The 13,660-nt window shown below is 42.2% G+C and overlaps 1 protein-coding gene across 11 annotated transcripts in view; it reads right to left on the bottom strand.

The window, feature by feature from the left end:
• Positions 1 to 13,660, bottom strand: part of MRAP2 (melanocortin 2 receptor accessory protein 2) — a 41,493-nt gene that overhangs the window by 3,425 nt on the left and 24,408 nt on the right. For 3 of the 11 annotated variants that reach the window (XM_072333201.1, XM_072333196.1, XM_072333200.1), the window contains exons 2-5: positions 10,954 to 11,883; positions 8,113 to 8,215; positions 7,131 to 7,264; positions 2,035 to 2,134 (exon numbers count right to left, since the gene is read on the bottom strand). In XM_072333201.1, the coding sequence (XP_072189302.1) occupies positions 2,035 to 2,134; positions 7,131 to 7,257 (227 nt within the window). In that variant the 5' untranslated portion in view covers positions 7,258 to 7,264; positions 8,113 to 8,215; positions 10,954 to 11,883. Of the gene's footprint in view, positions 1 to 2,034; positions 2,135 to 7,130; positions 7,281 to 8,112; positions 8,216 to 10,953; positions 11,884 to 13,660 lie in introns of all 11 variants that reach the window. The other 8 variants (XM_072333202.1, XM_072333206.1, XM_072333198.1 and 5 more) reach the window with 5 other exon arrangements.

Below are 13,660 nucleotides of genomic sequence, written 5' to 3'. Positions count from 1 at the left end.
ATTGACTTACTGAAGACAGAGACATGTCTATCAATCAGGATGGCTTCCTCCCGAGTCCCAGGGATGCCATTAATATCTATTTCTTAAGGACAGCTGCAAGGCAGCCCACAAATGAAGCAATGAGTCATGAAGAATCCAGCCAGAAAGATGCAGGCAAAACAAACCCACAGTCTACTCTGCTTTTACAGGCAGGTATTTATGTTTTCCAGTCTTTATATACGTGTAGCTAAAAACAAGAGGCATCGGTGGCATTCACTACTCTTAGCTTATCTCTGGATGCTGTGCTTGCAGTACCGTACATAGTAGGCTGTCAATATCAAATCTAAAAACGAATAAATAAATAAATAGAAATAGTGTTCAAATTTGTTAGAAGTGCCAATTTAGCATATGAAGTAAGTGGGAAAAATATTCGAGCATATAGCTCCCAACGCTGCAAAGGTGTTTTAAAATACACACAGAAAGGAACTGACTGGGGTCTGTTCAACAGCTGAAGAAAAGCATGAAGATTTGGACTGGAAGGGAACTCTGGAGGTCTTGAGTCCAATGCCTTGAGGAAGGTAAGGCATGCCCAGGCTGCTAGCTGGAGATGGAGGTTTCACAAACTCTCTAGACAATCTGATCTGGGAATACTGGTGAAGAAAGGAGAAATGCAGAAGATATCGAGCAGCCCTCTGTTACTTCAGAGCCCACTTTCAAAAGCAATCATTTCTATAAATATCTGTGTAAAATCTGAATTACCGCGTATCTGACTTCATCACTTTCACTCCCATTAGTACTGTGCATATGAGATATAGGCTTGGATGTTTAGTGAAGAAGAATATCTCCAGAGGAAAGAGGCAGTACACCAGAATTTACATTAATTAAGTATATTTGGGAGCATGGTGTGGCTTTATTTTTTGTTACTTGTAATAACACATAAGAATAGCTAAAATACAAAATTCAGCAAGTCAGTTCTGGAAAGCTGAATTCCTACATCTCTGCTTCTTTCTCACAGAAGCAGCAACGCACAGGAGATCACAATACTTACAGGTCTTCCCTAACATGGTCCTGCCTCTAGAGATGTGCTATCACAAGCTTTCAGGCACAGCCTGCATTACGACTAAATAACATGGGGTCCTCAGTAGGCAGAGAAAGGCAGGCTGCTCCTGTGATAACCACAGACAATTGCCTCTCACAATCAGCTTCTCATGATTACTACCTGCCTGTAAGGCCCTCTCATCACCCTCCAGTGAGCCTTTTTATTTCTACTTGATGAGAAGGGAACCTGAGAGGAAGAGATGTGAGTTCAGTTGGGATACTGGCAGCTGCATGCTACACAACTGCTTTAGGTATGAGACTTACAATGACTGTGCCAGGACATGGTTTGCACATACATAGCAGCCAGAAGGAAGCAGAAAAAGGCTTAGAACGTGACTAAGAGGACTCTGGTGTTAAGAAGTATAAAGCTAGATCTGGTCTTCAGTATCTACTGCAAATTTTCAGCAGAAACTAAGACACTTGGGGGCTTGATGAGCTACACAGTTAGAGAACATCTTGCTAACTCAACTGATAACTACATTTTGGACTTGAAAACAAACACATAAAAACTTCCAGACTTCAACTAGTCAGTGTCTGCATGGCCTTTTATTTGTACCCTCTCTGCCAATAGGCATGTTTCTCTGCTCCACTCCATCATAAGGTAAGTTTAGCTTGAATGACCCCTGTTATCCGGGGAGCAGTCATCTAAAGCCATGCATGATTGGCAGCCCACCCACTGACTTCCTTTCAGCCTGGAAGTGCACACATGTGGCAATTCCAGCCTCTTTGCTGCATGCCTATATATTACTTGCTAAATAGAGAATGTATTAACATGTACTTCTACAGAATTGTTCTCCTACAGACACTTGGAACAAAAACCATTCTAAACAAAGACAGAGCAGCCTTTCCTAAGAGCAGAGCAGAAGAAGGCAGTGCAGATCCAGTGCAACGTCAGCACTGCCACTGGTTCAGCACTGCTGAACACCAGAGGCGCCACATTCAACTTTTCAGACTCACTCTTGATGTGGTGCTCCTGTCTTCGTCAGCAGAGTCAGGACAAAGAACATGAAGATGACAAAAACTGCAAGACCAACCCAAAATCCAATCACGATGGAATCTGTCAAAAAGAAATAAAACAATATGATCAGTATTTCACCTGCACTTGCAGAAAGTCTGCAGTCTGGCTGCAAATTCCAAAAGATTTTGCATCTTATTCCTGGCTGGAAAAAGGGGAAGGATGTCGAAGCCCTCCTTTGTGGCCCGGATTTTACTTATGTGTAGACAAACCAGAAACAAGCTTTAAGAGGGAAGGGGCTGGCTTCTCTTGGTTGTTAAACTAAGAGCAGCTCCCTTTGTTATGTCTGGCCCACGTCCAAGCATTGCTTTGGAAACCATTTCAGTACTAGCACACAGATGAGAGGATTATTTGATTTTCAGCAAAAACCCCTGTCCCTGTAGCACTGAGCTACTGTTATTCTGAATGATTTCTCTTCTGAGACCACAAGGCTTCTAGTTTTTGATGGATCGCTTAGGCCTAGGAAAATTTCGCTTCCTTTCAGTGGCGAAATACAGGCTTCTAAAATAAATGGAAACACAGATTTGCTATTTGCTGCCTTAACAAATGTCAACAATGAACATCTAATTTTTGAGTTTTCCACTTTCAAACAGAACAAAGGAATGAAATGAATTTGGACAAAAAGTAAGATTCCGCAAGTCAAAAAAGTCAACTGAAAGGAAGTCAAAATGCAATAGCCTCATACAGATGCAACTGCAGTTTGACTGTTATCCCAGAAGGAAGCCTCTTAGAAGCAACCCAGTACATCCTTTCCTGTTTCATGGCAAGATAAAACACAATTAATCCATTCTAGAGAAATAGCTGCCTAGCCCATTAAAAAACCTTCATGAGAAAGGTTCCAGACCAGCAATCTAGACCAAATGCTTTTATTACTGCTTTCCTATGTCCCACACACAGATCAATTAGCTTGCTATAGCTTCTGCCTGAGCTTCCCTAAAATGTGGGGCATTTGTCCATACACATATCCATAAGTCCATATGTACTTATGTTCTCATTTACAGCAAATGGACCTGTACGTAAACCAGCAGCACTATGCAGAACATATCTAGGTCCACTTATGACTTCAAAGTAGACCTAGAGCTGCTTCTGAACAGATCTTAAAACACTGAGCAACTTGATTAAGAGATGGTACAAGTGGGACAAACATTTCCAGACAACAATCAGCTGGTAAGCATAGCCCAAATTTACAGAGCATGAAGCCAAAACGTGGTCTGGTCCAGGGCACACAGCCTGCAGGTGCTTTTTCACCTGTCCTTCAGTCGGGCATTTTTAGTTTATGCAAATACACAAATTGTCACCGTAAAGTTCAGAATATTACCGTATGGACACGTCAGAGGAAAGTCTCAGTCAGGACAATCTCTCTTCACACAGCTACTATTGAACCTCATAGATCTGCTTGCCCCACTGCAGCAGGCAGAGCACACATTAACCAAAAACACTCATTCTCCCCCTCAGGACTAACCAAAGAGTCCAGACAACAGTAACTGGGTATCCTGCCTGCCACTTGGCCCCAGTGGTTAACCATGCTCCCACCGTGAAACATTTTCCACATTAAAGGCAGATCTGAAAACTGGAAATCAATTCAAACCATTTGATCTTTCCCTGTGGAGTAAAAGTGTGCCTGCTGTGACTCAACATTGTCTCCCTGTGAAAATACTTTATCACAATCAATGCACTCCTTAATCCCATTTTCTGGTACACTAAGAAGGTTTAGTTTCAAGTCTCTCACTGCAACGCTTTTTCCATCCATACCCTTCCACAGCCTTCCCACTCAACATCTTTATAAAGATAGTGAACAGTGATTCAAGTGCAGGTCTTCACAATGAATAGAAAGTGGAGTGGGGTAAAAATCAACCCACGCTGACACTCAGCTTAAAAAAGTTTGGATTACTCCTTTTAGCTTCAAGCATAATGGAAAGTGTTCATTTCTGCAGCTCTGTGCACCAGGAACCCTGAGTTGGTTTCAGAATCATTTTGTAAGTTTAGTCTGTATTCAGTGTTTCAAGATGCATTCTTTTAATATGAACTGCTAAAAAAATAGTGTTTTTTGTGTATTGGGTTGTTTTGTAAACACTTATCTCCACTGATCACCTTACCTAAGTTTTTCTCTGCTTTCCAAAAACAAGCTTTGAATTCCTTTTTGTACAGAATCATAGAATGACCTGGGTTGAAAAGGACCACAATGATCATCCAGTTTCAACCCCCCTGCTATGTGCAGGGTCACCAACCACCAGACCTGGCTGCCCAGAGCCACATCCAGCCTGGCCTCAATGCCTTCAGGGATGGGGCATCCTCCACCTCCCTGGGCAACCTGTTCCAGTGTGTAGCCACCCTCTGTGTGAAAAATTTCCTCCTAACATCTAACCTAAACATCCCATCTCAGTTTAAAACCATTCCCCCTTGTCCTATCACTATCCACCCTCGTAAAGTCTTTTGTTTTATAGCCAGCTATGTGTGTCATGGTAACCCGTGACAATGTGTCACCGCCAGCCTGAATCATCTGAACTGGAGTCCACACCCCTTTCAATTTTCCAGTATAACTTACAGACATACATTAACATCCTGGCATCTTTTCTTGTAGACTCCTTTCTAGACTTCGTAGATTCATACATCCACCAGCATTCAAAGACCATTTGACCATGAAGGTCCTTCCTGATCTCAGGGCAGAAGAATAAGAAGAGCTCTCAGCCACTTCTGATTTTCAGACCAGATGAGTTGGTGTTTTCTATATGAATGGCACCAGACATTTTCTGCCTGCACTGCACACCTCCCCACCACCTGCTCAGGCATCTTATTCCCTTGCCTTCATTACAACTCACTGCATAACACACAGATGAGCCAACAGCACCCTTTTAACTTCATGCCGTAAAAGCCAGATCACCAAAGCAGAGCCTCTCTCATTGCTTTCACATCATTTTTTTAATCACTGATTATGATTCTATCATTACAGCAGAACTTAGAATAGCACAGGTGAGGAAGACAAAGTATTCCCTAGTTAGAATATGCCTACAAAACCCCAACATTGCTATTTGTGGTGCCTGCCTCAGGAGAACATAAGAATTTGTCAGCAAAGGCTGAAAATCACCTTGCACACAGCTATGCCAAATCCTATGAGATTTAAGGTTTCTTACATGGTTTGAAAGAAAACCCCAATAAGACACTGTCAGTATTCAAAGTCTCCATGACAATGCAATCTTAGCATAATCTCTTCTCCTCCTTCCTCCACAGGTTTCAATTTCTATTAAATTAAATGTTTGACTACGTTGCCTCCAAATTCCTCAACAGGCCCAACTCAGCTGGAGTTATCCAGAACAAGAAACCTATTGATACGTCATCATCAACACAAGCATAGAATATATTTACTCACACAATTTTAAGAAATTAACATCACACCTTCAGGCTCTAAGAGGATACATCCTGAAGCTCAATGAGGGTACGTTTAGGTTACATAGAAGGAAAAAAATCTTTTACGGTGAGGGTGGTGAGACACTGGAACAGTTGCCCAGAGACGTGGTAGGTGCCCTGAGACTTTCAAGATGAGGCTGGATCAGGCCCTGGGCAACCCGATCTGGCTTTTCATGTCCCTGTTCATTGCAGGGGAGTTGGACTAGATGGCCGTCAGAGGTCCCTTCCAACTCTGAGGATTCTATGATTCTCCACAAATCAGCTAATCTTTGTAATCAGGTTTGGCCTCTGATTAGGTGGAGGAAAGGAATATAAATTAGATACATGAGAAAAGCTAACCTACATTTCCCAAGTATCTAACATTTGTAAAAATGCAGAGAGTAATTAGCAGATTTTTGTACATGTAAATAAAGGCAAACCACAATTCAGGCCAAAAAGCAACTTTTGCTCCAGTTCTTGCCTTCTGGACATGTTAAGAACTTCAGCAAGCTCCTCCTGACTCTCCAAGTACCCCACAAAACCCTCCCAACTGTTCAGAAGCAAGGCAGACAGGCCTTCCTGGGCTGCCAACTGCCACTGCAAGCACTCCTTTTCCCCAGTCTGAATCCTCACCATGGTGAATGAGGCAGGAAGTGTGTACCCCACCACAGACCAGCGCCCCAGTACTGAATGGGGGGCCTTTCTCACTACTTCAAAGACTGGTGCTCAAACTCATGCCCAGGGTATTCGGTTCAGAAGTACTGGAATAGGATGGTTAGCCTCTCTTTGGTAAAATGCTGGCAATGCATCCCATAGTTTTGAGTTAGTTTCTGGGCTTTTCAGTTGTTGGTTGATTTTGTTGTTGCTGTTGTTGTGCTTGGTTTGTTGTTGTTGTTTGTTTGTTTTGCTTTGTTTTTAAATCAAAAACAAAAAAAATAACCTCCCTTTCTTCCCTCCTTCCCTCCCTCCCAAAAAACAGACTTTCTAGAAGACAAAGCTATTGTCTGGGTTCAAACTAAAAACTGGTTGTGCACTAGCTTGTCCTAGCTAAAAGGTGTCTCGATTTCTACACATATGTTTCATCTTGCTGGTCTCTGTCCTCCACTTTTTACTTGAGCTGTTATTAAACAGCTTCAGCATTCGTATGACGCTGAACTTAGTGCAAACATTCCACAAAGAAATTCCTAACGATAAAAGTTTCTTCAGAAAAAAAGAATTCCCTTCCTTTAAGTCTCTGAAAGTTTGAGATAAAATCAAAAGCAGTAAAGCTGCCCCCACCAATGCCTTTTTTGCATTAATGGGAACAGGAACAGAACAACATGGATCCTAGCAAACAGTAACAAGATGTAACACTTCCTGCTATAAACAGTTCCTAGACGCGTGATAGTCCACAGTGATAATGAATTTCTAATACAGTCAAGAAACTCACGGTGTTCCTATACATAAGGAAAGTAGTCAACAAAAAGCCAGAAAAAGAGAAAATTACAATAATCTAATAAGTTATCCATTGGAAAATAATAATAATAATAATAATAATAATAGTAATAATAATAATAAACAGAGATTTCAGTACAGTAATCAGTTCTAAGTGAAGAGCAGGAACTTTAAGATAGGGAAACACAGCTGAAATAAAATGCATCTGAACTGAACTTACATTTATGAGCCTTCAGGCCTTCAAATGACACCGGTCCATACTCATAGTACTCATACTCCCAGGTGTAATCAGAGTTAGACAAGGCCGGCTGGGAGGTTCTGTTAGAAATCAACCTCAGGGCAGACATCTCGCACCTAAATAAATATATAGCTATGGATATGAAATGCATTAGTAAAGAATACATATTGCTATTGCATCTTTGATTTTAGAGAGAATCACAGCTTTGCAGAGATGCCTGTAAGGATACAAAGTATCAAAAGCAGGCTTCTCAGAATATAACTTTTATAGTTGAAAAAATACTGAATCCCAAAGACTACCATCCTTGGCAGCTTACAATGAATGCTGCCATGAGAGTCTGCATGGAGAACTGACTGGAATGCCAGGCTCAAAGTGTTATATCATTCATACAAAGTCCAGCTGACACCCTGGGCTAACACTCTTTCATATCTTCCTTAAAGAGCTAGACAATGAGTCAGAGCACATTGGCAGCAAGCTCATGGATTACCTGGGGGACAGACAAAAGGCCAAAGGGCAGATTGCTCTTCAGAGGGACATAGACAAGCTAGAGAATGCAGCTGACAGGAACCTGAATTAACATGAGCACAGTCAACGCATCAAGAGAAGCATTTCTTATTCTCTATTCAGCTCTGGTGAGACTGCACCTGGGGTACAATCTGTACACCTGGGGTACCTGTTACCTGGAGTAACAGAAAGACACGGACGTATGCTAGAGGAAGTACAGCAGAGGGTCACCATGATGGTGAGGGAGCTGCAGCACAGGATGCATGAGAGGCCAAGGGAACTGGGTTTGCTCAGCCCAGAGAAGAGAAGGCTCAGGGGAGAGCTTAGTGCTGCCTACTGTCCAAGTTACAGTCAGAGGGCAGAGGGTAGACTAGGACACAGGTGGACAACAACAGAGCAAGAGGCAACAGATGCAAGGTGAGTTGTGGGACATTTCAGTTCGATATGAGAAAAAATTTACCTGATTTAATTGAACATGCTTTGAGCAGGAGATCAGACCAGATGACCACCAGAGGTCCCTTCCAACCTAGATATTTCTGTGTTAGAAGCGTTTCAATATGCCACTAGAGAAGGAAAACAAGACAGAAGTCATTTTCCCCAAAGATCAACAAAAAACTGCAACCCAGCATTTCTCATCATTAAAATTAGCCTAACAGACATTCTGTCACTCCAATTGCAACACTGTGCCAGGGATTTGCACTTTTCAGAATACCAGACAATTCTACACGCATCAGAAGAGAGCACATCTTTGCACAACGCTTGCTGCAGCAGCAGGAAGCAGAACATCTAAATTGAGCATTCTGTAAGAAACTGTTCAGTGCTCTTCTAAAAGCAAAGTGAGCTCTGGGTAATTTTGCATTCAGTTAAAACCCAGCAGACTGAAGACTTTGTGCAGTCTGTAAGCATAATGCAGTTAGCTGTTCTCTGGCCAAGGAAACACCTCAGAACACGACATCAAATCCAGATAAAACTTCTTGGGGAAACAAAAAAGAAGAAAATAGAGGTCTCTAAGTACCCACATCACTCAAAACAGCTGAGACTTCAGTCCTGCCATTAGATTGAGTAAAGGACATTGTTCAAATGCTAGAAGGGCCATGTATAAGGAACAGGAATGGGTCACAAAGTGAGGAACGTATATTCACCCAAGAAATACAAGCAGACTTCCAAGCTTTTAAAAAAGAAACAAAAAAAGGGTTCTCCTGTAATAGCTAAGTGAAAAACATTTAAAGCAATACATAGGTCTTGTTTTCAGACTCAAACCAGTTTAGTTTTCAGCATTGGCAATTCACCCTCAGGGGAAGAAAACATTTATTTGAATAAGGACAAAGTGCTTCACATTATCCTTGCCCTCCTTCAGCCGCTAAGAAAGCCCCCAGCTGGACTAAATAGCATGAAATAGAGAAGGCCAGAAATGAAGAAAGGTTACTGCTTGTAATGGGCAATCCAGTTCATGGCCCAGCATCTTTCTGTCTGATGGAAGATGAAGGGAAAAGTGAATACTAATATGTGTTTGTGTAAATAGGGAAGTTCCTCCCTTGCTTTCTCAGCGACTTGGAAAACTTCCCCTATTCTCTGGAACAAAAGATAGCGTCTAATCAAGTTTTAGACAGTCTTGATTTGATTTTAAATTCAACTAAGTTAGCTGGTGCTTTCTGGGAGAAGCAAACGGCACAAAAGGAAAACTATGATTCTTGTCCTAATTTGTTCCCAGCACAGTTGTCTCTTGCTAGATTCTGCATTTCATTTTGGTGACTGACCCCTCGGGGTTTCCATCATCTTCTTCCCCTTCTCCTCAATGTTTTTCAATGACGCATCTCTTGCCAAATTTTATTATACATTCTAAGCCTGTTTTTCTCTTCAGCAGCATTTTAGAGAGGTCTTCCCTTTAAATATTTCTCATATGGCTCGTTCATTGTTACCTTCTCTCTTTTGGTATTATAATAAAAGCTGAACCAGAATCTGAAGTCAGAAAGCTTCAGCATAGGTTATATGAAGAGTCAGAAAAATGCTGCTGCTTCTACCTCGAATGCAAGAAAAAATGGATTAATTGGGCCACATGCAGGTCCCTCTCTCTCTCCATCTAATCACTGCTGTCCATTTACGGTCCACTTGGAGAAGTCACTTCTACAACGCCAAAAAATTTGTCCTGCTTTAGCTGTAGGTTCAGACAAAAAGCTCCAGTGTATTGCCACTGCCTAAAAGCATTTCTATGCTTACATCTGTTGTAAGCACTAGGCCGCTATCAGGGAGAGAAATGCTAAGTGAAATTTTTGCCACCAGCTCCCGGGATATCCTGTTATTCAGGCTTTGTGGGACATAAAACATCTTAATGACCTATTAAATTATCTGTTTAAAATTGTCTATAAGCATAAGCGCTGTCTCAACCTAACTTGCAGCTCACTTGTGAGCTTTGTCCAAATGGTTCAAAATCTTGGCATGGAACACATTAAAACCAACCTTTCATTTGACTTAAAATGAGGATGAGCATGACAAAAGGCAACACAAAGACACTGAATGTCCCAAAGAAGAACAAAGCAGAGTGAGCTAGCAGCCTGCTACGCGCATCTGCCAGTGTGCAATAGGGCAGGGAAGGACTCTGGATCCCAGATAAGGGATTCTAAGATGGAATTTCCCCAGGAAACAGTCAAATGCTTTTTTTCCCCAAGTGGACAGCAGTGATATACCCCCCCCCCCCCCCCCCCCCTCCAGCTCTAAAGCATGACCAGGAGCTCCTCTGAGTGGCCCTTCTGTGTTTGTTTTGTTTTACTGCAGAGGCCACAGCAGTTGTGGCAAACACCAAATTCCCTGTTGCCATCAGTACGTATGGATGCTTGCAGCCTTCACTCACCCAGTCCCATTACTTTCAGGAGCAAAAAAGTGAGCAATAAAAATCTTCATTTGCTCTCTCAAGGAAACCCAAAGTGAAGCCATGCTCAGTGCCACCACCAGGAGATCCAAACAGGTCACCTGTCAGCTAAATAGGGCAAGCCCTCATGACCTTCTTCTGGACCACTGGGTTGGTCTCTCTGCAGACTAAAGGATGTCAACAGGTACCCAGATACACCCCACAGAAATGTGGCTGCAGCTCCTGGAACTGAGTTACGCCTTCGTGAGAACCTGAACTTGTTTAGAGCCTTTGTAGAAGTCCATAAGGTCTCAGCTGCCTGCCAGTGGTACTTGTGCAAGCTATTTCAACTCTGCAGGTCTATCTCTGCACACAGTCTGCATCTCTGAACTGCAACTAGACTATTTGCGTCACTCTGGATATCATCAGCAAATCTGCCCTGCACAAACCACTTACCTTTCACTCTGACACCAAGGTTCTCTAAGGGAAAAACTGGACATGCACCATGTCTGAAGCACAGCTTCGTGGTTTAAGCTGCCACTGGGGCCACCAAGGCAAATCTGGTTTTGTGTACATCTGGAACTGGCCTTGTATGTAACCAGCAACAAACACCTCCAAATCTGACCTGCACGCACAACAGTAAATTTATGCAGACCGGTCAACCTACTTATTAATATCTGAAGCAAGATAAACTACCAATGGAAGATGCAAGCAACAAGGCACATTTTCGATCAAAAACTACATTAATTTTTCATGTTTCTATTCTGCTTACTGCTGTGGAGTCTGAACACCTGATAGACTTCGTAGAATAAACAAACTGCTGGCCCCTTGCAAACTATGAAGATCCCAGAAGACAAACAGGCACAGAAAGCAGCAGCATTTTGAACTGAGGCGTCCAAGTCTAAGTAAGTTTGATACATCAGCCCTGCGGGCTAGGCAGTGCAATTAAACCAGAAGCTGCTAGCTACAAGTTAACAACTCATGCTGCTCCTGTACCCCAAGTCTCCATGATAGCAGCAATATGGGGACACCCACAACCTCACTGGGGGACAAAGGAACCAGCCATCATCACCACTGAACTGCTTTTTACTCCAGCCCAAGAGCTAAGAGATGAAATCACAAAGAAGCCAATGAGGAAATGAAGCACAAACTTAACTACTCTGCCCTGCTAGGGCTAAAACATACAGATCTCAGCTTTCTACAGCCCTAACCTATGGCTACTGTTTTTGAGCAAGCTGTGCCACTTCCAAGCACAGATGAGAAAGGAGTCTGCAGGAAATACTTAGCCAAACGCTCTGTGCTTCTTTGCCAATTCACAAGATCCTAAATGTGTAGGACTTGAGATGCAGCTCAAGGTCTTGTATGAGAAATATCCAATCTTCCTGCCTGAAAAAAAAAAGAGAGGAAAGCAAGCAATACAAATGCAAAATTTAGTAAGAGAAAAAAACAAGATAATTGAAAACTGTACAATCAGAAATCAATGCTAATTTCAAGTGCACAGCACCTGGGACTTTTCTTTCAAAGAAATGAACTGATGTTAATAGCTCATGAAAAGCATCATCTGCATGAGCTATTGCACGAAAGCAGTAAGAATGGTATTGGACTCATCACAGAAGGACTTTCGAACAATGGTAAGGAAAATCACTGTTTTAGTCACTGCTTATCCAGGGAACTAAGGACAAGAAATGAAAAATTACAGACATCTGTACCGAGTACTGCGGTATTATACCTCACATAGCATACATTTTAATATCCTTATGGCTGTGAAGTGTAAACTAGACTCCAACAACAAAGTGCTCATGCGACATTCATATGAATTACCAACAAATACGTCTAGTTTTCCTTGAACACTTCATGTATTGTGTAGCTCTGCTGCAGCGTAGGAGGCCTCCACACCGTTGTGTACAATTTACATGCAAATCGCATCGCTGCTGTTTGTGCCTAGTTTAAAAGCAATTACTGCATGAATTTAAAGTAAAGTTTAACATATAAAAGACAAAAACAGTTGGCTAAGCATTTTCCTGAGAGGTCATAAACATTTATGCGCCGTCTAAACACCAGTGCACACTGAGTGGTTCAGCTCAATAGGGGCCACCTGAAGACGGGCAGAAAAACATACAAAATCATACTGCACTGCACTCACAGGCAACTAATGGATTTGAGAAGAAGTTGATACCGTGCACGCTCACTTTTAAGTCTTGTCTTTGAAGAAAGCTAAATTGTACCTAACGAGACACCATAAAAACTATATATTCCTTCTGTTCCCAAGAAGTTTCAATCCTGAGCTGAAAATAAAGGCACGGGGAACAGTCAGAGTTAGCAGAGAGCCACGCACTGAAGCAGCTAGCTTAGTTTAACTGCGGTACCAAAAGCCTGAAAAATTACAGCCAGGATAGACAATTCTAAGACAGCATTATCTACAACCGATAAAGAGATATTAGCCATAATTCCCTGTATTTCCTGCAGCCAGGACAGGATTTTACATTCAATCTATTTTCAGGCTTCAAAGCCGAGCTTCAGTTGAGTTCAAAAACCATATCAGATTTTGCCATCCTGAGTGTCAGAATGAAGTATTACAAGTGTTCACACTTCCACCCAAATAATACATCTCCACAAAAAAAGCCACACAGTTTGACGGCTGTTTTAGTCACAGTAGAACAAGACTAAATCTTCCTTCTAAGCAAAGGCTTTTTTTTTTTTTTCTCTAAAGAAAGAAAACTATACCTGAACAACAGGTTCTAATTTTGAAGCCACTGTAAAAAGCAAGGGTTATTCTTTCAGCCATTCATTGCCAGCCAAGGCCCACCATTGCACAGCACTGACCTTACGCACAGGGAGCAGCAGGCTCCCAAATACAGCACAGCTGTGGCTGGAGGAGAGCTCCCGGTCCACCTGTGTCATCATCCTCTCAGTCCTGCAAGTATGGCAGCTCCACAACCTGACCTCCTCCAACACTAGGAAAAGCCCTACCAGGGGGAGCCAGAAGCTGCTGACATCTTTTCATTCCTACATTTTTATTCTGACAGCAAGGTAAAGGCACTCAATATCACCCCAAAAGGATGGCCTGGCAGTCCCTCTGCTATTTAGAATTCTGCTTGTTTTTAACCTTCTGCACTACAACTTGTTTAGCTTTAACCTTCCTGTAAACATCATAGATACAGGC

This window comes from Excalfactoria chinensis, chromosome 3, assembly GCF_039878825.1.
Source record: "Excalfactoria chinensis isolate bCotChi1 chromosome 3, bCotChi1.hap2, whole genome shotgun sequence".
Classification (NCBI taxonomy): Eukaryota; Metazoa; Chordata; class Aves; order Galliformes; family Phasianidae; genus Excalfactoria; species Excalfactoria chinensis.
This window is presented reverse-complemented; position numbering and strand designations above follow the sequence as displayed.